Raw genomic sequence first — 27,827 nt, forward strand, 5'->3', positions numbered from 1 at the left:
AAGGACCACATGCACAGTCCGTCTAAAATAATTTGACTAGTAAGAATGATGAAGCTACACACTTGAAAAAGTACTCGTGTTCGACTTGATGCATAAACTGAAAAAGAGGAATATTAAGGGATGAATTAATGTTGGTATGATGTTCATAAACCATGCACATACAAACAAGAAAGGCTCACTCTCTCTCCCCTCTCTCTCTCTCTCTGTTTATGAAGCATACAAAGCAGCACTGGATTTCCAGTGAATGTATAATATTGTACAATAAATATAGAAAGTAGGTTCTAGTGATGATTTCTTCCACAACATACCATTTAAAATTAACTCGATCAATAGCTGGATAGGTTCTCCTGTAACTTAATGAGTCACATGCCGGATCATCCAAGGTGGCATGAGTGAATTCGAACCACGGCGACCTTGAGTCGGTCCGTCCTCTTCGCTTGTAGCCCCTCCTCTTGCCTGGAAATTGCCGCTGCATAAATTAACACCAATGGTGGTTACTTCAATTTACCAAAAAGTTATAAGCTTTTGAGACATAAGTATTCGTGGTTCTACCCAAAACTTCTTCAATCTAGCTTTGTTTTCCTGTTGATGGTTTCCTACCATTGCTGAGTTTCAGGCATCTAACTGTGTTGCTTCATCTGGGTTAGGCCTCCTGTACTCTTGCTTTTAGTTATTTCCTTTTTGGTTTGGTTCTTGTAATGTTTGGCTCTTTGTTTTGACTTGTGCTTTTGAGTCCTATTAAGCCTCTGACCTGTTTCTTACATCATTGGAATTTGGAGGACGTTGGGGTTATATGCATGGATGGAGGTATGTAATGGTATCGGACTCTTAGAAAATGTTTATGAACCGACTGATACGTCGCGTATCGACTGAGACAACGAATCATACGTATGTGAGAGGGGAGCTGAATCCTACTGCATGACATCACCCTAATACTGGCGATGGAGGCCTATGCCCCACTCACATTCTCTTTGTCGGCTTTAAATTCAGAAAATGTATCTTTTTTTCCTTTTTTCCTGTTTGTGTTCCCCTTTTTTATTTTGGTACAATTGTGTTTTCCGTTTTATACAAAGCAGCTAGATGCTAGACATGTCACCGGTGGGTGTGGGACATTTGGTTCCCTTGGGCCATAGAGCCAGCTGCAACAATTGTTCACCCACCCATTTGCATGCTTGCACATGACTATGTACCTTGTTCAATGCCCAACTAACATCTTATTTGGATATTTTTATTAATATTCAGACCTAATAATTTAGTCGAAGGAGATTTCGACCATATCTAATTCTGCGGTTAGAATTCTCGAAACTATTAGGTATGAGAATCATGATCTTTTTGTGAATGTGTGTGCACATGTGAGAGAGAGAGAGGATACCCAATAGTAAGAGAAGGAAGGGGTAGTGATTGTGGTTGTGGCAACATAAAAGTGGGTGAGTTTTGGTCCAGGCCTTGTTGCTCCCACTGTGCACGCGCAGCCAGTGTCTTCTCATTCTCCTTCAGCTGTTTCCATGATACATATATATATGTTAGAAGATACAAATAAAAGAATTAAAGATAAATGCATTATCCTTTCTTGAATATTAAAAACAAATAACTTATAACTACACACATTAACAAACTAAAATACTAAGATAACATTCACCTTCTTTGATAGCAAGTTGTTTTGCTCCTGCAATGCCTTTTCCTGCCACGTACAAAACTGTTATGTGAGCTGAAAGAAATGACTGTACACACACACACATATTTTCACATCCATTTGTTTTTTTTTTTTTTTTTTTTTTTTTTGTGCTTAATTAATGAGTTTATAATTGTGGATGATAGTAACATAGTATCAAAATAAGTAAGGTTGTCATAGAGTTGAAATCACACGGTCATCCAGAATATTATATATAATTGACAATTTACTGTGCAAAACTTAGTCCAAAGTCATTACCCTTTTCTGCAGCTCTGATATGGATTCGCGCATAAGCTGGTTCTGCATGTACAAATGGTTAAAAAATCTATCAGCTAAAATGTAAACTAATGAAATGAAAAGTGTATCTTGGATAAATTATGATAATAATAATAAAAAAAATCTCTGTGATTTTACGTACCTTTCTTGTTCGTATACGCTTGAGGGCAGTGTCTATCTGCTGCTCCAAACTTTCAAGCTCTCTCAGGCTCATCGGATCAAGATCTTCTCCCACATAGTGCCTGAAAATCTTGATCAAATGAGTTATACATTGTTTGTGTTTTGAACATCGTTTGATCTGAAGATACTTTCCATAAAGAATTTGTATATTTTCTCTTCCATCACCAAGATACAAGTTGTGAATCTTCAAAAAAAGCATGCCGGGGATAAAGCTGTGAGAATTAAGTACCTTATGTTCCTTTGCAGAACTTCATTCTTGGCCATGAGTTTCCGGTATTCCAGAGACCAGCTTACCTGCATTGCATCCAAAAGAGGGCCACAAAGTCCTTAAGAATATTTATAATTAATTATCATTTATCTGCTGTAATAAATCACCTTATGGATAAGAGTTAACTTGTTTAATACATTCCACAACCTACATGGACATTTCAACTAACTGGTTTGTACAAACACACACACACACACACAAATGTCACTTTGTATCCAGTCTGTCCATCCCAACATTCTCCTATCAACAGGGATCACACTGGGTACTGACCACATTAGATAAAAAAAATTGGTTGCAATTGAACATCAATACCAAGCCCAGCAAAAGAACAAAAACAAATGAACACCATATTGTTGCACAGGACAGAAGAATTTGAATGATTTATCACCATAGTCACTACTACATCAAAAGGCGCAGATAAGATTCTCTACGCGCAATTCAAAAGAAGATCTTACGCCCACACTTCTAACTGCTTGATGAACTTGGGATTGCCTAAACTGCTTGCGTATCCCGGGATGTGGGAATCATAGTTCGGTATGGACCATCAAAGAGAATTTGCAAAGTATGGGAAAAATATACAATCAAGAGCCTACCTGTTAAAATATAGCTCAATCTTACTACCTTTGTTCTTCTAAACACATACCCAAATTAAATTACTTCATGACACTCATAAAGTAAATGTATATAGTTGTGCTTTTGGTTTTCATATCCAAACAAGAAAGAAAAATAAACAAAAATAAGCTATAGTTTTTTTATTGCTAACTTCTTGTTAATGATAATAATACAGCAACATTTGAGTCTCTTGAGTGACATAAATTTGAGGAGATACCTGTGAATCAGAGTCAGATGCAATAAGACGTTGCTCTGCATAAGAGTATCTCTCGTATCTTTCCAGAATACTTTCCATACTGTACAAAAGCAAAGGTTAGAATGTCGATCTTCACAAATCTATATATGCATGCATGTCATTTTATTTTGTGTTGAATATGCTGGTGCGCGCGGGAAAAGAATGGTATACCTCTAAATGGATGTACCAAAGATAAAGAGCCTCTAACTTCTCACTAATCATTGATTTATAGTTAAACCATTCTTTTCCATCACATAATAAAAAAGAAATCTTATCTTAATCATTCCATCACACAAAGTAAAAAGAAAAAAAAGAAAGACTAATGATTTGGAGCCGGAAAATTGAACTCAGACTGATTTATGTGAGAAGAGACTGATATCATAATAATGTCATTAATGTTTTTGACGTCATGACAGTATCAGTCTCTACTAAAATAAAATAAAAAAGAACAATGATATACATCATGAATAAATTTCATGATCTGAACCTTGAATGATAGGTGGCTCTCTTTTATAGGCCAAATTTCTTATATATATATATTTATGACATATATGGTAACATGAGTGATTTTAGACTATTTTCTTATAAATAAAATTCTTATCTTTTACAATAGTCTAAATCAGAGTGAATTGTTCTAAATGAAATCCGGTTAAGAAATGGACAAATGAATGATTCAATACAACAACAAAAAAAAAAAATCATAATATCGTTTAATTAAATTTCGTTTTCATAATTAAGTTTAATTTAATGGTTTTTTTCTCTTGTGATAGAATTTGAGTCACAGGGAATGAAATTAAATTTTTTTAATTAACATCACGGAAACGATTAGCGGAGAAGTTTATTGCAAAGACAAAAAATTGATTTTCATCCCCAAAAAATTGATAGCGTGGTTATATATTCATGGAATAATCCTTTGTCTAACTAAAAATCCCTCTTCACAACTAGTCATCTCTATCTCATCTTATACATACATATATGTATCATATTCTTTTCCTCCAAGACACAGAGAGATGCGTTCCTTAAATAAATCTATATCTACCCTTTCTTCAAAGAAGGAATAAAAACTTTCCAAATTAAAAAAAAAATAAAGAGAAAAATATAAATTAAAAAGAAAAAAAGGAAAAACGTGATAAATAGAATGCTTCCAATTTTTCTTGATAAAAATCATGAAAGAACTTTCATGATGCTTATCATTTTTCAATAAAAATTGATACATATTATGAATTCATATTCATGATATGCATCTTGAACAATGTGAAACTTTATTTCTTAGTCACATCTCTTTTCTTTTTCTCTCTCTTTTTATTTTGTTATTTTTTATTTTTCCTTATTTCCCTGATATAGAAATTTCTTACCTCATCACAATCTCTCCTAAATTCAGACTTCAGCAACAAACTTTTCATCCAAATTTAATTGTTTGAAGATGATTATCTCAAAGTAAACAATAAAAATAGATATATGCTACAACCAAATCTGGCTAATGTAGAAGAAAAAAATTAAATGAAATTAAACTTATTAGATTTTTCTATAAAAAAAGTCATTTGATTCGATATAATATGTAGTTCCCTCTGTGTAATGGACATAATCTCCATAGATTGACGTTCAAAGCATTTTGTCAGAAACAACGACCTAAGAATTTTAATGACTTTTTTTTTTTTTGACTTTCATAGCATTTATTTATTTATTAAGAATGCTTAATTAGAAAACAAAATCTTAAATTAGAAAACAAAATCTTAAATTGAAAGCATCCATTTTTTCCAATTGCATATGCGGTCTTTTAATTAGAAAGTAGTCACATCACAACAACATTACTTCCACCTAAGTTCAACATACACATCTTGAATTACATTCATGGTGTCGCAACTCACATAAAATTAGTTGAGTTGTTCAACTGCCGTACTTGCTATCATTACTTAAAAAGAAAATAAATTCTATTTTGTGCTCTTGAAGACGTTAAAGACAGCTTGGGCCAGATCCAACTCACATAACGAAGTATGGGCCTGACAATTGACAAGGGCCCGTTCTTGACGTCCACAAAGCCGACCGGGTGTACTGGACTGATTAAAAAAGGGCTCCGGGAGGATTCAGGCCCATAACTACTAAACCTTGAGGATAGGCCCAGCAACGAAAATTAGTGAAGAAGGCTATAGTGTAATGTAAATGATTTATAAGTAGAAAAGAGAAATGAGGAATGAGGGGAGAAAATTTTTTGGAGTGTAATGAAATTCTGTCAACTTAGAGAGAAAAAATTCACGCATCTTCAATGGCGCCGTCTGTGGGAAACGAAGATGATTGATTGATGATTCACTCAAATTGACTTGATCTAGTAAGCGCTTAAGGACGCGGCCTGATGGTTGAAGGCAGAGTTGAGATCGATAAAATTGAGACCGGAGAAATCGGCGTTTGTTCCACGCAGTTCAGCTTTGGTGCTTGTTTTGGAGAGTTGAGCGGTCAAGAGCCGTTGAAATTGCCGAATTTGGCAAGTTCATTGCCGGAGCAATTCAAATCTGGTTAGTCATACTCAACATTCAGCTGCACTAGAATCCAGATCTAGAGCGTCAGCATTGGCAAAACTCGGATCTGATCAGAAATTTGCGGTTGATGACTTTGCTATAATTCGGAATGATGATCGGAGAAGAGAATTCAAATCCAGTGGAGAATAATCAGCAGATGAAGCTTGACGAACTAATGAACATGATCGAGGCACTAAGAAAAGAAAATGCAGAGTTGAAAGCTGGAATGGAACGTCGAGAGGTTTCGGTTGCGACGCGACCGCCTTCGCCTCTGGGAGGTGAAAGAGGTGTGCGACCTGATGACGCACATCAAGGTGAGTAAGAAAGAGATAACCGCGTCAATCTCCACCGCGAAGAGGTTAGGATGGAGAATATGCCGCCAAACGCTCGTCGAGCCAAGGATCGAGAAGGATCTGTACATCACGATCCTCATCGTGAGCATATCAGGCGGAATGATAATACAGCCCTCAATCCGCATCAGGAAAGGCACAATCGCGAGCAGGATATGGAGTTTGATTGTCACAAGGTTAATTCACCGTGGTTCACGGCGGAAAGGTCGGTCGATCCGCCTTATCGGCCTTTAATGGCCACCTATGATTATAGGAGTTCGGAAAGAAGATCTACAGACCATAGAGTTGTCACAAGGTTTGAAAGAGAGAATGAAGCCCTCTGTTCGGCAGCACGGATGGTTGATTTGCCGTTCACCGATGAGATCCTGAATGCTCCGAGCCCGAGGAAGTTTTCCGTGCCTATTTTTATTCTTTTCGACGGAACGACCGATCCGATTGATCATGTCTATCACATTCAGTTGAAGATGGCACTGAACACAGAGAACGATCCTTTGATGTGCAAGTGTTTTCTTACAAGCTTAGCTGGACCGGCGCTCAATTGGTTTAAGAACCTCCCGAGGGGCTCGGTAGACAGTTTCTGTAGCTTGTGTGATCGATTCATAAGCCAATACTATGGGAATAAACGTCCGACAAAAGATATCTCCAGCTTGTTCACCATGAAACAACATAACGACGAGCATCTCCAAGCTTTCCTTACTAGGTTTAACTTGACCAAGAGCATGGTGATAGAGTGCCATCCTTCCACAGCAGTTCAAGCATTCAAGTTAGCTATGACCCGAGGCACACCGTTCCATACCAGTCTTGTGGTAAACACACCGAAGACAATGGACGAGCTGAATGAGAGGGCCGATGGTTTCATGCGCCTAGAAGAGGAAGAAGCAGCTAACGCTAGGAAGACATCCATCATCTCCACAGAAGAAAAGTCTAAAGTAAAGATACGGTAGAAACAAGTTCCTACGCAACGTCAGACCTCCTGGAAGGTAGAGAAGAGGCCTAGAGAGGATGACCTGATTACTCCACTCAAAGTAACACTCGCAAGGCTGTACCAAGAGAACAAAGATAAGTTTCGCCCTCCCTTACCAATTAAACAACCGCTTGAACAACGGGATCAAACCAAACATTGTGCTTTTCATAGTGATTTTGGTTATCAGACTAATGAATGCAGGAACTTAAGGAGACAAGTGGAGATGTTGATCGCTAGGGGAGAGTTTGCAGGGTATGTTCAAGGATCCGCACAAGAGCAAAGTCGTCCAGCTGAGCAGGTAAAGAGAAATCAAAAATTGAACCCCCATAACGCTCAGCCCGTACGGATTATCAACGCAATCCATGGCCGACCTGAGCAAACCGTAGAATTTGAGGAATTGCTCCGAACACGCCTCCGCCAAGCGCAAATGAAGAGGCGAGTGGGCAGTGTCAACACACTGCATCAATAGAGTTCGGCTATACAGAAACGGTTTAATAGGACGGACCTGATGCCAGTTCAGATTCCGCATGGGGATCCCTTAGTTGTCAGTCTGACAATGGCAGAGTGCTTAGTACGCAAAGTGCTTGTCGATCCGGGTAGTAGTGCGAATATCATGCCTAGAGTCACTTTTGATCGGCTTGAAATTAAGCCGGAAGAGCTCAAGTCTACTGGAAATCCGTTGTTGGGTTTCGATGGCAAACGAGTCGAACCAGTCAGCACAGTGGAATTGGTGGTCCGCGCAGCTGAGAGGGACTTGGTCGAAAGTTTTGTCGTGGTGGAGATCTATCCCTCGTACAATCTGTTGATGGGGAGAGGATGGACCCATAGGGTACAAGGAGTCCCCTCAACCCTACACCAAGTGATGAGGTGCCTGAGCCCAGACATGAGCAAGGTGATTGATATCCATGGGGATCAGGTTGCGGCAAAGGAGTGCTATTCAATGACCCTAAGGGCCGCAGGCAAGGGCAAGGCTCCCATCCAACCAGTTGATGCCCAATAGCAATTACAGGAACCTCCCCTCGGCGTGAGCCGGGAGGAGGAGTCCACGATGCTGACCGAAGAGCCTCTGGATGAAGTCCAAATTGATCAATTGAGGCCAGACCGAACCACAAAAGTAGGGTCGCGACTTTCAGATGAGGAAAAAGCCAGTTAATTGAGTTCCTTTCTTAAAATGCAGACGTGTTCGCTTGGAGCCATTTAGACATACTAGGGATTGACCCTGCTGTCTCTTGTCACTCCCTTAATGTTGATCCAAACGTTAGGCCTGTGAAGCAGAAGCAGTGGAGATTCGCCCCGGAACGCAACCAGATCATCGTTGAGGAGGTAAACCGATTGTTGGAGGCTGGGTTCATTCGAGAAGTACAATACCTGAGCTGGTTGTCAAATGTGGTCGTAGTACAGAAGAAGAATGGAAAATGGAGAGTTTGCATTGATTTCACCAATCTAAATAAGGTCTGCCCGAAGGATAGCTTTTCACTTCCAAAGATTGATCAAATGATGGACGCTACAACAGGATTTGAGCGGTTAACTTTTCTTGATGCTTATTCAGGCTATAATCAAATTCCTATGGATCCGAACGATGAAGAAAAGACTTCTTTTATTACCGAACGAGGGATCTACTGTTACAAGGTCATGCCGTTCGGATTGAAAAATGCTGGGGCTATATACTAAAGGTTGGTTAGCAAAATTTTTAAAGAGCAAATAGGCAAAACAGTGGAGGCATACATTGACGATATGGTGGTAAAGAGCAAGTAGAAGGGACATCACTTGAAACATTTGCGAGAAGTGTTTAATGTATTAAGAAAGTATGGAATGAGGTTAAATCAGACAAAATGCTCGTTCGGCGTGCGATTAGGGCAATTCCTTGGCCATGTGGTCAACAACAGAGGGATTGAGATCAACCCAACCCAAGCAGAAGCCCTACTTAACAACACAGAACCGTGCACTATTAAGGAAGTTCAAGCTCTTACCGGGCGCATAGCGGCATTGAGTCGGTTTATTTCCAAGTTATCTGATCGGTGCAAACCATTCTTTGATATAATCAGAAGTCACGGAAAGCAGTGTTGGGGGAATGAGCAGAGGCAGGCACTGAACAATTTGAAAGAATATATGCGGAACACACCACTCTTGAGTGCCCCAGATCCAGGTGAAAAACTCTTCTTGTACCTCGGAGTGTCTAGCGTTTCAATCAGTGGTGTTCTGATCCGGTGTGTTGAGGGTAAGCAATTCCCAGTCTTTTATGTAAGCAAAATATTGGCCGAGTCAGAGCGAAGATATTCAAAGGCCAAACGGGTAATCTTGTCCTTGGTAAACCCAAAAAGGAAGATCAGGCACTATTTTGAATCCCATCCAATAGTCGTTCTGACCACATTTCCCATAAGGGTGATCCTGTATAAGCCCGATCTGTCCGGACGAATGACGAAGTGGGCGATAGAGTTAAGCTCTTTTGATATCACGTATGAACCCCGAATGACCATTAAAGGGCAAACAGTGGCTGATTTCTTGCTAGAGTGTGATGTGGAAGAGCCCGAGGCCTATTCGGAAGAAACCTCATGGAAGCTCTTCGTTGATGGCTTCTCAAATCAAATGGGGGCAGGAATCGGGATCAAACTGCAAACGACAGAGGGCACTGCGCTTAGCTAAGCAGTCAAGCTTGAGTTTAGGGCAACCAACAATGAAGCAGAGTATGAAGCGTTATTGGCTGGGTTAAGGTTAGCCAAGGAACTAAAAGTCAAAAACTTAGTCGCTTTCAGTGACTCACAGCTGATCATTCGGCAAGTGACTGGGGAGTATGGTACCAAAGATGAGACTATGGAGGAATACCGTTCAGCCGTTATGCACGAGGCCAGAAATTTCGATAAGATCAAGTTCACGCAAGTGCCGCGGGAGTATAATGCAGATGCTGACCGTTTGGCCTACAGTGCGTCTAGCTCGGGTGAGACATTGGCAAGGGTGATTCCAGTTGGTGTGCTTCACCAACCATCTATATTGGAGCAGTCGACAAGTTAGGACTCATGGCAGGTAAACGTCATACCGTATGAGCCAAGCTGGATAGATCCAATTATGGCATATATCCGAGATGGTGTTCTGCCTGAACAAAGGGATGAAGCAAGGAGGGTCAGATCGAACGCTACAAAGTATGCTGTGGTACATGACCAGTTGTACAGGAGGTCTTATTTGGGACCTTATCTAAAATGCGTAACCCCTGCAAAAGCTCAGCAATTACTGCGAACCATTCATGAAGGCGTATGTGAAAATCATTCAGGGGGGAGATCCCTAGCGCATAAAACAATGACACAAGGGTACTTTTGGCCAAATATGTCACGGGACGCGGAAGAATTTTTGAGAAGATGTGATAAGTGCCAACAGTACGGACCCCTGATCCACCAACCACTAGAAAACTTGCACGTAATGGCCAAACCATGGCCTTTCGTGCAATGAGGGATGGATGTGGTTGGCCCGTTACCAACCGCTAGGTCACAAAATAAGTATGTTCTGCTCGCAACAGATTACTTCACCAAATGGGTAGAGGTGGAACCGTACCCTAGTGTCACTCAGACTCACGTGAGGCGTTTTATTTGGAGTAATATCATTTGTCGGTTTGGTATACTGAGGTCAATCGTCATGGACAATGGGACAAACCTAGATAGCAAGAAGGTGAGAGAGTTACTGGAAGAATATGGAATTAATCAGAAGTTAGCAGCGGTCAGCCATCCATAGGCGAATAGTCAGGCTGAGATCACAAATAGAACGATCTTCGCTTGCATAAAGAAGAAGCTTGAAAATGAGAAAGGGAAGTGGTTGGATGAATTCCCGAACGTTCTGTGGGCATACAGAACGACACCGAGGCGACCGACCGGGGAAAGCTCGTTCGCTATGGCGTATGGTACCGAGGCAGTAATACCGGTAGAGCATCAAGTTCCCACCGTTCGAAGCTTGGCATTGAATCAGGAGCAGAATGATCATATGCTGAGGTTTAACCTCAATTTGCTGAGGAAAAGAGGAATACTGCGGCAGTAAGACTTGCGTCATACCAGCAAATACTTATGAATAGCCATAACAGAAGGGTAATGCATAGGGATTTTGTACTCGGCGATTTAGTTCTGAAAAGAAAAGTTGGGATTGTCAAGAAAATGATGTCACCTTGGGAAGACCATATAGAATTGTGGAAGTTGTAGGAAAGGGGGCATATATGTTAGAAACTATGGCTGGAAGGCTGGTAAACAAGCCTTGGAATGCCATATCTTTGAAAAGGTATTATTAATGAAAATAAATTTGTGTTTTAAGCAATATTTACTTTATAATGTATAATTGCAAAGTGACAAAACCTTGAAAGATTGGTAGAAACATCGCCCTCTCAAAAGAAAAGTGGCGTTCAAGCCGAGCGCCAGGGATTTATGCAAGAAAAGTGGCAGCTGGCACTAAGAGCCGAACGCCAAACACTTGCCAAAAAAAAAAAAAAAAAGCAAAAAGCCAAGTGGCAAGTGGCGTTCAAGCCGAGCGCCAGACACTTATGCAAGAAAAGTGGCAGCTGGCACTAAGAGCCGAATGACAAACACTTGCAAAAAAAAAAAAAAAAAGCAAAAAGCCAAGTGGCTAGTGGTATTCAAGCCAAGCGCCAGGCACTTATGCAAGAAAAGTGGCAGCTGGCACTACGAGCCGAACGCCAAACACTTGCCAAAAAAACAAAAAGTCATGTGGCAAGTGGCGTTCAAGCCGAGCGCCAGGCACTTATGCAAGAAAAGTGGCAGCTGGCACTACGAGCCGAACGCCAAACACTTACCAAAAAAGCAAAAAGCCATGTGGCAAGTGGCGTTCAAGCCGAGTGCCAGGCAGTTATGCAAGAAAAGTGGCAGCTGGCACTACGAGCCGAATGCCAAACACTTGCCAAAAAAATAAAAAGCCATGTGGCAAGTGGCGTTCAAGCCGAGCGCCAGGCACTTATGCAAGAAAAGTGGCAGCTGGCACTACGAGCCGAACGCCAAACACTTGCCAAAAAAGCAAAAAGCCATGTGGCAAGTGGCGTTCAAACCGAGCGCCAGGCACTATTGACAAACGATTCAAAGTTTGAAATCATGAGTAATAGAAATCATCATTCTCATTCATAAGGAGCTATGAGAATTACAAAAAAGATGATAAAAAGAAAATACAGGTGCAATCAAGCTGTGCTCGTCTCTTCATTGACTTGTTCAGCCTCATTAACTCGCTCAGCTTCAGCGATCTCCTCTGGGTTGTTATCGTTCCTTTCCCCATCAGTGGCTGCAGCTTCACTTTGAGGGGGGGAATCCAACTGGATCATTGTTTCATTTTGCAGGGTTCCACCCTCGGCAATGGGTGCGGATGGAACCACTACTGACAGTGGAATCTGCAAGGTTCTGTCCTCGGCAGCGGTTGCTGATGGAACCATGACAGACAGAGGAGGAGTGTTCAAAGGAGGAAAATGAGGGGCAGGAATGACCCCAAAAGATGCAATCCCTTGGCATTCATCAAAGATGCGCTCGGCAGGAGAAGAGTCTGGGTCAGTATAGATTCCTGGAGGATCAATGATGAGTTTATTGTCAATGTCATCCGGAGTGGAACCAGTCTGACCCTCAGCCAGAAGACGGTCGTTATAACCCTCTCTGAATCCTTCGGCGTACCTCAGGGCACCTATTCTGGAGAAGCGACCATGCAGAGCTGCCACTCCACTGTTAACCTTGCCAATATCGCCGAGCAAGGCATTGCGCTCATCCAGAGCCCTCTTCTCAAAGGCCATGCGCTCTGCTTGTTCGTCGTAAAGCAAGCGTTGAAGGTTGTCCCTCTCGGCCTTAAGCGATTCACGTTCGGTCTGCCAGATACTCTTCTCAAGCTGAAGGGCGTTTCTCTCGTCCTGAAGGGAGTTTACCTCCTTTTTCAGACGATCCTTCTCAATCTCAACCTTGTTCAGTTGCACCATGAGTTCAGCATTCTTGGTGCTAATGATCTTGTTTTCCTTATGACCTACCTCAACGTCTTTGGCAAACTTTCGTGCCTTAACGTTGGTAGCCTCAACATGTTTTTGCATGGCCATCATGCCAAATAAAGTCTGCAAAACAATACATGAATACTAATTGAGCCGAGTGTATATTCAGGAAAATTGTAAAATGAAGACATTTCTAAGGTGATTAAGACCAGGTAGGAAATTACCTCCATAGCAGCCAAAGGAAAATGGCCGAACACTTCTTTCTGGGAAAGAGCTTTGGCAACCTCAACATCTTTGGGGGACCACATGTTCTTGTAGTAGGCCATAGCGGTTAGGCCATCTTTGAACATGGTGTCGCTCGGTTTAACAACCGATCCATCCGTTCGGACGAATTGAGGAGTCCATGGAGCCTCACCAGAGGCAGAAGCAGTGGCCGTGCTAGTTCCAGAAGGTGCGATCGGTCTGATCTGGGGGGGAATGGGCACATTTGGTCCTAAAGTCCGAACCCTCCTCGTCAGGGGTTGATCATCAGGATTGCCTTCACTGTCAACTTGGGGCCTTTTTCCTCGCTCCTTGTCTTGAGCAGGTGCAACGGGGGCAGAGGGACCCCGAGTCCGAGGAGCGATGCTAGGATTGACAGAAGGAACATTAATGATTGGATTAGTGTTTATTGCATTTGGAGTCATACTGGAGGTGGTAGCAGAGGACGACGCTGAGGCTGGAGAGGAAGAAGCTGCAGGAGTCATCAGAGCTTTGGGGGGAGCCTTCTTCCTACTGAAGGAAGGGATCTGGAGTTGACTCATTGTAGAACCGAGGACTGAAATGTCACTAAGATTTTCAGAAGTGAGAAGCTCCGAACAAGAGGGGACGTTGCTCAGCACGTGTTCCTTCAAGTATGTGATCCTATCCCTGCAAATGCTGTAACTGAGTTCATTATCCAAATTGATACCTAGGGAATTGCAAAGAAAAGAACAAAAATGGGGAATGCAAATTTCACAAGGGTAGTCAGCCTTATGAGTCTTGAACTTCTTATAAGAAGAGACTGAGCATTCGCCAAAGGCGTTCGGGATAGGGTAGTCATTGGCTGCTGGAGCAAACCAGACGCCTCTTTTCCACCCTTTTTCAGATTTAGGTTTGTCAGTACAGATGGACATCTTCTCGAACGGATAGAAATAATAGTAAGCCTCATCCAACCTAATCTTGCTAACTTTGTAACAAAGGAGAAGATCGATTAAATTAAGATCCAAACCTCTGTCGCGATTCAGAAGCAACAGAACGGATAAAACCCTAAAAAAGTTGGGGTTGACTTGAAGAGGAGAAATCTTCAACCTATTGAATACATAACAAAAGAAAGGATGCAGAGGGAATCTAATAATATTCAAATGATGGAGGCAAAATAAGGTTTCACCGGGAAGAAGGCCTTCATCAGTTCTGATGTTTACATCTGCAGGGCATTCCCTAACATGAATACTGCTAGGAAGATGGAGTTTCATGCGAAGAATATCTAGATCGATGGGCATGGTGAAAGATACTATAAGCCTTGACAAAGAATGCAGAGATTTTAGGGGGGGAAGGGCAACAAGACTAACCTCTGAGAATATCGCAAGGAAACTGAGGATGAAGAATCTTTCGCAAGACTCACCGGAGAAGATGAAATTTGACCGGGAAAGATGATATTCTCCTTGAGAAAATGGATTGAATCGATTGACGGCAAGATGTGAGTGATGCGACAAGAAAAGTTTTGGTCGTGGAAGAAGGGTATTTAAAGGGAAAGTGGTCCCATTTGCCGAGACATCAGGAAGCTAAAGGGATTCGAATTTCAAAAAAGGGCATTCATTCCGAGGCCGACCGCTCGGTGCCCCATACAATCGTCTTGATCCGTCGAATCATCATAAGCCGTCAGGTCATCATTGAGATTTTAAATAATCACACCCTAATCAATGAGGGAGTGATTATGGGGGCAGTTGAGGACGTTAAAGTCGGCTTGGGCCAGATCCAACTCACATAACGAAGTCTGGGCCTGACAATTGACAAGGGCCCGATCTTGACGTCCATAAAGCAGACCGGGTGTACTGGACTGATTAAAAAAGGGCTCCAGGAGGATTCAGGCCCATAACTACTAAACCTTGAGGATAGGCCCAGCAGCGGAAATTAGTGAAGAAGGCTCTAGAGATGTAAATGATTTATAAATAGAAAGGAGAAAGGAGGAATGAGGGGAGAAAATTTTTTAAAGTGTAATGAAATTCTGTCAACTTAGAGAGAGAAAATTCATGCATCTTCAGATCTATATTTACTTATTTTGGTAAGGTTATGATTTGTACAAATGATATAACTGTAAAGAGTACATCAAAAGGGAATTTATCCCAACATACAGCATCACATGCGTGTTATACCGTTTGATCGACAACAACCACGATCATTCACATGTGTGCCATTAGAAAAAGAATTTAAGAGAATTTACCCCGACATATAGGTGGGTGAACCCTTTGTTGTTATAGGACGTGTGCTGCATCGTAGAGGTTCTAGACTCAACTCCAGGGGCTGGCAAGCCCAGACAATTCATACACAATAACAAAAATAAGCTATCCCAACTCAAAAAAGAAGCAGCCAGCGGCTAAACCACAGCTATACAAAGAAGAGAAGTACCAACAACACTTCTAACTACTAAAACCAAAGCCAAATGCTAGTAGAAACTACTCTTTCCTCACAATATATAGAAATAAAAATAAAAATTGGGAAAAAAAAAACTAGATTGTCTGTTTGAGTATGGCAAATTGCTTTAAGTCATAGTTTGTTCACATGAATCGAAATAAATAGGATCGAAAAGTACTGGGTGTATTTTAGAAGATGGAAGGTAGCTTTAAAATTGGAGAACTGAAAGACTATGATTAAAGGTAAGGCCTGTTTTCCAAATGAACATTCTTACTACTTGTTTGGCAATCATTATTGTTTCTGTGTTTTATTGTTAAGCCATTTGAATATTACGTACTGTATTTATTACGGAAAAGAGGGCCAAATTGGAAACAAAAAAATTATTGTTTGTGATAAAATTTATGTTACCAAACATGCTTTCAATCACTCTTTTTGGAGTTTGGAATCCAAACAAATAGGGTTACCAAAGAGACCCTAGACATTTTAACCAAAAAAAAAAAAAAAAAAAAAGAGACCCTAGACACTCGAATTAATAATTAAACACTCTTAGACACTCCAGACACTTACAATATTGACTCCAAAGTTATTGATAATTAAACTCTATTAGACACTTTAGAATTTAATAAATCTTAGTTGATACTCACACCCCGCCCCTCCCTTCACTTAGGAAGAGTCGAATCTTAGACGAGATATTTCCTAAAGCACCAGACTCACTTGAGCCAACCCCTTCGAATTGCATAACACAATATTTAACTTAGCTCAACCAATCTTTTAGGCTACCTCCATAGAGAGAATAATTTTTACTATTATGAATCAAGAAAAGAATATAATAATAGTAGATAATGCCCATACTGCCACTCACTCAATCACCCCTATCATTGGCGTTCTACTGCTCACATTTGGCCACCAATTTCAATGAAGGTGGCGTATTATCTACTTTGTACTCGTTTCCCTTTCCTCACATCACATCCCATCACTCACCCAAATCCTTATTCTTCTCAACTTTCTTCACCCAATTCCACCTCTATTTATAGAGTCACATTCCTTCTTAAACAAGGATTCCCTTACCTTGTCTAACAAAAAGTTGCCAAATGGATCACAACTCTAAATAGAGGGAGTATATGTAATTTATAGGGATGTAATCCGAGTTAGTTAGTGAGTGAGTGAGTTTTGACATCGAGTATGGATGTAGCCCAATTTAGGGTTTTGACATATGGGCTGCACATTCTATTCCTTGATATATAATAGTGAAATATTTTTTTAATACTTTGTATAATTGATATGATGATGATTTGCTGTGTGTGATGAATGAATGATTTAACTCTCAATAATAGCCGATCTTTGAGGGGGTAGAAAGGAATTAATATTCCCAGTATTACAGTAAATGAGAAGAGATGAAGAAAAAATGTTGCAAGAGAATCAATTTTATTTCACAAGTTGTTTCAATTTTCAAAAAATTCAATTTGTGAGAATAAGTTGTAAGTACTTTGATTACACTTGCAGAAAGATATATCATTATTACTCCAATAAAAAATTAAGTAAAAATAATTTTAATTAAACAAAATCTCACAATCTGTAACATTCATATATAATATATGATATCATTATTGTCAGGATCGGAGCCCGTGTATGTCCAGGGGGAACTTGCCCCTGACCCAGCCCCGCCCACTATACATATAGAATTGTTCTTATATTTTATATACGTATATATGGAATTTTTTATATAATGTCCCCCCTCATATTATTAGTTTTTAAAATTATCTCTTATTTTTCTAGTTTTTTCCTAATTTATTCTTCAAATTCCTTTAAAGAAAAAAAGTTAAATTTTCCGTGTTAAATTAAATTTTAATTGTTTCCTTTTTAAGTGGCGGTCATTTTTATTTTTATTTTTATTTTCTTTAAATAATTTTATTTTCATTTTTATTTTATCATCGTGCCCCTTAAACTAAAATCCTGGCTCCGCCCCTGATTATTATTAGCATTTTCCCATCTTCGCCTCATAATACTTTGTTTTTTTTTTCTTATTTCATTGCTCCAAGAACCGCTGATGTGTGTGATGAATGTTTATTTGTTGTGATGATTGGATCTCCATGTTTGTGATGTGTTTGCCTCTGTTGTGCCGAATGAAGGGAATTTAATTCCCAACAAGTGGTGTCGGAGCCGAAGGTTGGTCATAGGGAGTTTGTCAGTGCCGAAGTTTGGTCATGGAGAGCTTGTCAGGGTCGAAAGGCATAGAACTCTATGTTAGGAATTATGTCTCAAATTCCCATTATTATTAGTTTATATTTTAGAGTGTATTTTTTATAGTAATTTCTTATAGAGATGTGAATTGGGCTCTAAGAAATTGTAATTCTTATCCACAAAGGAATTGGGTATGTGACTCTATAAATAGACACTTAGGCTATTGTTGAGAGTTATGAGTTAAGAGAGATGTAGCCTCATGAGGGAGTACGTTGATGGTAGGGGTGAGTTACGGGTTTGATAGAGTGAACACTGATGGCGAGAGGGAGTCTCGTGGAGTACACGGAGAACTCAGTCAAGAGTTTGTGTGCATGATCCGGTGTTAAAATTCTTTACTATTGTAATATCTCTACATATATAGTGAATCTCTTCTCATCCGTGGATGTAACCCTAATTTTGGGTAAACCACGTATATATCTTGTGTTCTGATTTGAATTGCTGTTTTGTTTCTTTCTTTTGCTTCCATTGTGCCCCAACACTCTAGTAGTCAAAGTGGAGCCTTGGAGGTTTGATTGAACGAGTAATGTATAAGAGGATGATTAGAGTTGAAGTTGCACGCATTGTCCGATTCCATTGTCTAGGAAGTGATAATTGATCTAATGAAATTTGAAGCCAAGGTGTAGACACACACATTACTTTCAATGCATTAAACTAAACGTATTACGTATCTACATAATATATACACATTTCAATGCATTCAACCACATGTATCGAAATATTATATATATAAATATGAACATATATATGCGTGTGGGACTGTGATTACTCGTTAGATAAATGATTTGATGGAATTTGATTCAAGATGAAGATTAGTTAGAAATTATATCTCAAATTTCTATTATAATTCATTTTCTATTTCAGAGGAATTTTTTTAGGTATTTTCTTGGTTGGCAAGTTTTGATCTTTAAGGAATTTTTTGTCGTGGGCTTTAAAGAAATAAATGTAATCCTTGGCCACTAAGAAATTGGGTATGGAACTCTATAAATAGAGATAGAGTTGAGTGGAGAAAACAGAGAAAAAAAAAAAAAAAATGGAGGTGTGAGTGAGTGAGAAGAGAATAGAGTGAGTGAGGGTAGAGAGATGCAAAATAAGTGGGTGAAAATTCTCTCTATGGTGAAATTTTTTCTCTTCGTAGATATAGGTTGAGTTCGGTCAAACCGCGTAAAATATTGTGTCTTGCATGTTGTTTGTTTGTTGTGATGATTGTAACTCCATGTTTGTGATGTGTTTGTTTTCGATGTGCTTGGATCTCCATATTTGTGATGTGTTTACTTCTGTTATGCTGAACAAATAGAATTTAATTCTCAACATCTTCCTATTTTAAAAGCAATGCACGATAGCCTCATTATCTATGTCACATCGGGCAGTTGTCCTCTATTTTCATAGGTCTAATTAGGCACAGTCAATTTAGCAATGCATGAAAATAGTAGCCAATAATCTATTTCAGAAAAGATAAATTGAACATGCAAAAATAATAAAACATGATGACTAATAGTACAGCAAGACCGAAATAGAAGTGCAATAATGGTATATTAATCAAGATTCAAATGGATGTAATTATTCTCAAAAACTTACAGTAAAAAATTTCAAAAATATAGAATACACACATTGCAGTTCATAAAATCACACTAATAAATTTAAATAAGAAAAATAAAAAGAAAGAAAAAAAAAATGTTATATTACATATATCTCAAGTAAGTGCAAAATGAAGAATTTAAAAAGTGGAAAAAAATAAACAAAAGAGGAAGAAGGATGAGGAGGAGGAAATTAAAGAAAAGAAAAATGAGAGAAATTTGAAGGGAAAAAAAAAAAAAAAAAAAAAAAAGGATTTGATTGAGGAAGTGGAATGTGGTTTTTGAAAATTTTAGAGAGACATTATGCAAAAAAATTTCATATATATATGAACGTAAATATATATGTATTGGGGGAAGCCAGGGAAGGAGCTCCGAGCGTTGGTGGAGCCTAGGCTCTATCCCTGTATGTAGACATGTATATACGTAGATGAAGTAACAATGATAATGAGGTTGGGGATCCTAGGCTCCGTCCTTGAAAATATATATGTAGATGAACTAACAAATAACAATGGTAATGAAAGTATATATGGGGACAATTCAAGGATGGATCTAGAAATTCATATAGGGGAAAATTTATTTAGAGGGGTTTTTTCATAATTTTAGTGGGGACAATTTTTTTTTTTTTTTTTTTTTTGAGTATAAATGCAAAAAAGTATAAATTTAGGGGTAGACAATATAATAATAAAAAAATTTAGTGGGGACGCATGCCCCGCTGAGCCCTTCACAAATCTGTGTCTGGGACAATTACATTGAATTCATTACCACAATCTAATGAGCTAATCTCTCTTCTCCTTCATAATCCTTTAAATCTATCTAGAATTATAAAAGGTCAGTCATACCTTTTGCCCTACACATTTTAAATTTTTTTACTCACTGCAATGATGCATTATTAAGATAGAGGATGTGGGATTTTTCCCATTGTTCTAAAAATTGAATTTTTAAATTTTTTTTTTTCCCCTTCTAATAGGCTTTTGCTACATCTTAATGTTTTATGAATTTGTAATAAGATGGTCTTGTTAACTTTGTCGATCACCACTAGCTTGCCACATATCTTCTGTTTCACTGGCAATATGTTACAAAACGTGTGCGGTGCGGCACCAAAGGCATTGTATCTCTTATGACAAGATATTTATTAGGGAATTCAACGGGATGGGATTAGGATGGGTGACTCGCTCCTATCTTAAACTTGTTCCACAAAATATATTATTGATCGAGACAGTTTTTTGGCTTGACGGCTTTTAATTCTCTTCCCAACCCCCTACCCTATGAAGATGAACCCAAACTTGTCCCAATAAGGACATGTTTAATTCACATCCTATTTCCATGCTCGCTAGTGTTGTAATGGCATGCACCCACACACTTCGTTGGCAAGATGAAAAAATACTCACTCCCACTACCATCGATAACTAGTGTTGTAGTGGCCCCTAACTTGCACACTCGCACACCCTTAGCTACTTAATTGGCAAGATGAAAAAGTACTTGTATGACTGCTAAAGGATGCACGCTTACGGCTTACTGGTTGCTATTTTCAATTCTACAAAACTCTCTGTTCTATTGTTTATTTATTTTATATAGGTTAAAAGGGTAAGCTTGTATAGGAGAAGAATGTACAAGAGAAAGTCCATAAGACAAAGCAAAAGAGGACACCAAATCATCATAGGAGATGCAAACCAAAAAACAACAAGTGAGAAGCAGACCAGCAATAGACGAGAAAAACAAACAACACCACTAAAAATCAACAACATTCAAAGAACTATCAAGGAAGCTTAGATCAGACCACCCACCAAAGAACATCCATTCATGAAGAGCAACGACAAGTCATGAAATTTTTTAATCCGTCTCAAGTCAGAGCCATTTCATAGTATCAGTACTTGATGATAAGTGCTCAATATTACACATTCAAGCCATTTAAGTTGCATATAATAATTCTTTAGTAATACTTACGTAGTAGTACTTATACCATTTTCTTGGTTTCGGTTATTCTCAGGTATTCACCGTCAAAAGCTAGCGATCAATTTTACCTGTTTTAGGCCTTGATGATGTTCCCGGAGATTAAGAAGTGAACTGGCTCACTTGGGGGCAAGTTAGGACTCAAATAAGGCTTGGACACATTTCCAGAATGGGGGATCGAGCCCCCACTTAAAGGAAACAATAGACAGAAAAATATGCAAATCCAACCTTGGGGGATAGAGCCCCCAGGCTTTTGGCTAATGCGGGATTTCAGAATCTTTCTCTCTTCTAATCATACTTGGGCCAGACTTCCTCCAAAGTTGGAGCACGAGTTTAGAGTCTGTTTTTGGCTAATATAGGTCATAATTAATGATTTTTGGAGGGGAGATTAGAGAGGAGAACACACAAGAGAGAATTGGCAGCTTAGAGCAATCTTCCATTTTTGGAGCTTGAAGAAGGTAATTCCGATCATATTTGTCATCCATAGAGATGATATTTATTACATCATTGAACATTTTTATCTTCTCCACGAGTAGCTAAATCTTTCCTTAGGGAATTGATGCAACCCTAATCAAGTGACATAGTCGAATTACATTTATTTTTGGGGAATTTTTCTAGTTATGTATATTGTGATTGCATGGTTTGGAGAATGTGCTAAGCAATTGGATTTAATGTTAATATTCAGTTTTAATAGAATCATGATCTTGTCTTGGAATTGGTTTTGCTATTATTGAAATCAAGTTACTTTTATTCTCTGTGATTATGAAAGTAATGATCATACAATGGTTTTCATTGAATATATAAACAATTGTTTTGATAGTTCATGCTTAGGGAAGACAAGTTATACTGCACGTTAATTTACAGTAGTTAGGTAGATAATTTGTGCCAACCGAAGATGATTATATCTTCCTAATTGAATCAAGGTGAGCTTGTAGCCACATGATTAACAATCATATATCTAATGAATTTCTCCGGATTTAACTTAATTGACTATTGTCATGAGGTTAGTGGTGAAGTCAATTCCCTAGGCCTTCTCTCTTGATATCGTTTCTCTTTTAACTTAGTATATTCCTAGTTTTCTTTAATTTCTTTGCAATTAGAAATAGAAAAACACAAATCAATCTTTTCTCTCTGAGTTAAACAGGAATTATTCTCATACTTAACAATCCACCATAGTACTTGAGGTTTGACATCTTTAATATAGCCATATCCTATAAGGATTCGTTCTAATGCGAGTGGTTTTATCATTGAAAATCACATCACCTGTCCCCATTTTGTGCTTTATTAGCCCTTTAGCCATGCCCTCAGCTTTAGCAATCTCCTCCAAAACCCTGAACTAAGAGCAGTTACCTTCATAGTCCAAGAACTCCTGGACTTGATAAGATATTTGTAGGTCCAAACTTACCCACAAACTGTTCTTCCTTGCAAAAAAACTTTCAAATATGCTTAAGATTGGAAATTCAGTTTGAAAACTCTAAATTAGGGAAATTTAACCCACAATAGAATCTTGATCTACATGCCACATGCCAGGCCACTTTTGCACTTGTCTTCTTCATATTAACACCAGACCAGATGAAGCATCTCAGAGTCTGATTCACCTAATCAAAGGACTTTCTTAGGAAGCACAAATGCTTTGGACCAATAAAGCAATAAAAATGGATTGAACAAAGAATTAACTTAATAAACATTACATTGCCAACAAAAGACAGAAATCTAGATGTCCACTTCCCCTATCCTTGCTGTGAATTTTTCCACTAGGGTTTGACAGTCTCTAGCACTAATAGCTCTTAAGGATAAAGGAAGGCCAAGGTAAGTGACAAGGTGCCATTACCAAACTGAATTAAGGTAAGAATATCAACTATGGATTGGGGATCAACACTTGTGAAGAATGTAGTACTCTTGGATCTGTTGATGGATGGCCATGGAATGAGCAGAACCGAGTCAAAGTATTAAAGATTGTTTGAACAGAGACAAGATTCTCATTAGACAACACCATAATATCATCAGCAAAAGCTAAATGTGAGATGGAAAGCTTGTTGCATCTCCAGTGATATCTAAAGCTTGGATTAAGGTTGATGGACCTCTTGATAGTAAGATTAAGAACCTCCATGACAATAACAAACAGTAAAGGGAAAATAGGATCCACGGTATAACTCCCCTCCTTCCTTCTAATATTGTTGAATTTTCTATTCTTTACAAATATTTACAAGCTCTTCAATATTTTAGAATCTTCAATACAATACTCCAAGATATCTTCACACAAATATTGAAGACTATAGAATTCAACTCTACTCATGTCATGATAGACATCCTTCTGGCGCCTTATGTGACATATTATCTCTATAAATAGATGGTACATGACCGATATAACTTTAATATTAATGTATTGCAACACACTTTCTCAATGTCACCTTTTGATGCAGCACGTGTTTTGACATGGGACGATACCATTTTGACTTCATTTATTTTAAAAGATTGTAGCCATGGCAAGTGCAACGAGCCATTGAAGTGTACTGCCTTAAAACATTGTTTTTAATCAAAAGGGTATATGAGTGGAAGAAAGCTGAGGTAATCATTTTAGGGAACAAGCGGCGTTGTTAATTTTAAAATATCAATGTCATTTTATGTTGTGAAACAAGATTCATCTCTATGGGACAAGGATGCATGTAGCTTTGATTGGCTTTAAAAGCAAGCCAAGTGGGTCCCAAATGATACTCCAATGGCTCTTATGTGGAAGCTGTTAAAAATTGATATACTATTTTAGAAATTTCTAGAATAGATAAAGCTAAAACTTTAATAGTAAAATTTAGATAGATTTTTTAAAATAAATAGCATGTGAATTATATCCGTATTAGTAAAATCTTGATAAACGGCTTTTGAAAAATAACATATAAATATAAAGTCTAAGGTTTGATTTTTTTAAAAACAAATAATTCATTGGAAGTGTGGGAATATCAATTAGAATATAAATAAATAAAATAATACGTGAATCAAGAACAAGGGCGTAGTCAGAATCTTGAGGTTGGGAGGAATTATAAGCAACATTAATTAGCTAGAACTTTTAGGAAAAAAAATATATATTAAGTAGACAAAAATATTTTACTATTTATTATGTTCATATAAAAATATATCTATTTAAACTTTTTCCAATTTATTTAAATAAAAAAAAATAGTTATTTAAAGAAATTTTTTTATCAAACTTTCTGAACAAACACAAATAAGATTTATGCCAAAATTATAAAAACTTTCAAATAACCAATTAGATTTTAATTTATAAAAAAATAATAATAAATTCATGTATTTTCTAGAGATTAAGAAAATCATAACTAATTAGTCTAATCCAATCCAAATTTAAGAAAGCTAAAAAAAAAAAAAAAAAAACAGACACACACCCACACAAAAATACATATATACATACAAAATTTATATAGAGAGAGGAACAAATTTTTTTTGAGATTAACCTGAATTGCAGTGTGCATAAAAATCATCTACATCGATGAGAAAGAAGTGATTTCTTAGGTCAAATCAATACATTTGTGATATATGTGAAATGAAATAAGGGATTTTTTTTTTCCCCCCCTGAAGTTACATTGAAATAAGGAATTGTAAGGATATAATCTTTCTTTGTGTGTGAATCTTGTCTCTCTACACTCTCTTTCTCTCATAAGAAAAAGGGCAAATAAATTCAAGTTGGGAACAAGACAAAACAAAAAGGTTAAAAGTGTGAATGAAAAACATTAAATGGCAGTGTAAAAATAAGTAATTCAAAATCAAAATATAAAATGTCTTTCAAAACAAAAACTCTCCAAAAATAAATTAACAAAAATAACTCTCTTTACCTACCAAAAAGAAAAAAAAAAAAACAAAAAAAACTTTAAAAAAACATTAACAATTGAAAATTTAACAAAACAATAACTATGATAAAAAAAAACACAAACAAATTAGTAAAATAAGAATTTAGATTCTTCAATCATCGATTTTTGTTAATATTCAAAAATTCAAATGAAATTTTTGTTCCAAATTTTGTAAAAATTAATTTCTTATAGAATTCTTATAGAAGCATTCCAATAAAAATAAATAAAAAGAAAAAAAAAAAAAAAAAAAAAAGTGATGGAAAGAATCATACACGAGATGGAATTTTAGGATAGTAAGGTTATGAAAAGAATCATGTTTGAGTTGGAAGAATTTTAAGATAGTCACGTTATGGAAAGCACTGTGTTTGAATTGGAATTTTAAAATAGCCATATTAAATTTTGATGTGACTTAGTTTTTATGGGGGTTCTCTATAATCGTCAATTATATCATTTTTTTTTAGATTATATATAAATTATCTTTTCTTAAATGTTAATTAAAGAAAGAAGTTTATTTATTTATTTTTTTTTCATTCAAGAATGTCCTAAAGAAAATAAGATGGTGGAAATGAGCTGTAAACAATGGAGGACTTGCCTATGGAAGTCAAACTGCCTCCTCCAACAATAAAAGAAAGTCCCTTTTCTCTTACAAAGCCCACCAAACAACCTAACCATCCAACTCAGCTATACTGGTCAGCATCTTTGTAACAAGATATATTACTTATTAAAAAAAAAAAAAACTATAACAAGACCATATGGTTATATATTCTAAATCTTATTTATTCTTCTTATTCTTAATTACTTTTGATTGATGAATTGTTATAATTAGATCAGCTACTGGAAAATACATCTCTATATATGACTTATAAAGGGCATTATCGTCAGCTTTTCAAACTGGTGTGCCCGTATTCGAATTTCTCTCTTAATTTGTCAGGATTAAAAAAAAAAAAAAAAAAAAAAACTATATAAGTATATAAATCACCATGATTTGAGCTAATAAAGTTTTACAATAAAAAAAAGAAAAAGAAAAAAGAAAAAGAAAAAAAGATATCAATTAATTTTGGCACACAGCTTATAGAAGATGTATAATAAGGGAAATTTTTCAATAACAGATTTTCTTTTTCCTTCAACCCTCTCTAGAAATATATCATTAACACAATTTTGATCCTCATTACATCTAGAATATAATGAAGATTAATTTAAATACTATGTTAATGATGAATTACTGAACACTACACTAAAAAGAAGAGCGCACACACCCACTCTAGAAATATATCATTAACAGAATTTCGATCCCCATTACATCTAGAATATAATGAAGATTAAATTAAATACTACGTTAATGATGAATTACTGATCACTACACTAAAAAGAAGAGCACACACGTACTAGGTTACTCACCGATTGCGAGAAAAGCACGTCCCAAGACACAGAGCTCTAGGGATATTTTTTGGTCAGACAGCAGATACTTACCCATCTTCCGCTACAGGATTTGTTTTGTCACCCATGTTGAACACCCAAAATTAAACAATAAAGTATCTATTCATATACACCTACTAAAAGCATCACTATACTTTCTCTTTTCAGTAGACTACAATACATGTACTAAATAAAGAATGTTGCTACAGAAATAATTAAGTTTTCAAGATTTCAGACTGAACGTCCATTAATGCAGAAGATCTTCATGAAATTAAAGAATCTAAACATGCAAGAAGATGAGAACGATTGATTTTATATATATATATATATATGCTATCTACTGAAAACAAAAAAGAATTATGATCTTTATTTTTATTATTTTCTTATTATTATTATTATTATTATTATTATTATTTTCCCTTACTAAATAAAGAGATCGATATGAGAACAAATTAAGTAGCTAGCATTTTCATGAGGGAGAAAAATGAAAAGCTATTTGGAATGAGGTCAAAGCTAGAGAGCAGTGTTTGGCAACAAATGTTTGCAATTGTTCAAAGAAATCACAGGAAGATGTGTTGTGTTTGGTGTAATGCAGAAATATATGAACACTAGTAGTGCAAGAATGAAGAATAAATATTAATAGCCAAAAAAAAATAGCCAAACCCAAATTAAAAAGAAAAAGTAAGTAAGAAAACACTAAATTAAAACACATCAAGAAGGAATTAGGGTATTGAGTGGGTGTAAGAGTACCTGGAATCAGTGGAATACTCAAAGAGCTTTCCTTTCGTAGAGAAGACAATCAAAGCAACATCAGCATCACATAAAACGGAGATCTCGTGAGCTTTCTTCAACAACCCGGATCGACGCTTCGAAAACGTCACTTGCCGACTAATCTTGTTCTCGATCCGCTTCAACTGAACCCTTCCTCTCCCCATTTTCTTTTACCCTTTCTTCTTCTTCTTCTTCTTGATTCTTGATATATAATTATATATATATATATATAGTACTACTTAACAAGAACAGAAGAAACCCTAAATTTAGTTCATTTTTTAGGAAGAAACAATAAAGTGGAAAGAGGGTATACTTTTTTTGAGTTGGTTTTTGATTTTCAGTGTGTTCAAGGATGCTG

At 37.3% G+C, this 27,827-nt stretch overlaps 1 protein-coding gene across 1 annotated transcript; it reads right to left on the bottom strand.

Moving 5' to 3' along the window:
• Positions 1-23: 23 nt before the first annotated feature.
• LOC132286112 (agamous-like MADS-box protein FUL-L) lies at positions 24-27,827 on the bottom strand. Its single transcript, XM_059788376.1, has 8 exons — positions 27,449-27,827; positions 3,226-3,304; positions 2,358-2,422; positions 2,091-2,190; positions 1,931-1,972; positions 1,640-1,681; positions 1,373-1,497; positions 24-469 (listed from the first exon to the last, which is right to left on the bottom strand). Exons 1-8 carry the CDS (start codon positions 27,631-27,633, stop codon positions 355-357), a joined length of 753 nt encoding a protein of 250 aa, XP_059644359.1. The 5' UTR covers positions 27,634-27,827; the 3' UTR covers positions 24-354.

This window comes from Cornus florida, unplaced genomic scaffold (assembly GCF_030987335.1).
Source record: "Cornus florida cultivar Cherokee Brave unplaced genomic scaffold, ASM3098733v1 CherokeeBrave_3.0.0_Hap2_Chr11, whole genome shotgun sequence".
Taxonomy (NCBI): domain Eukaryota; kingdom Viridiplantae; phylum Streptophyta; class Magnoliopsida; order Cornales; family Cornaceae; genus Cornus; species Cornus florida.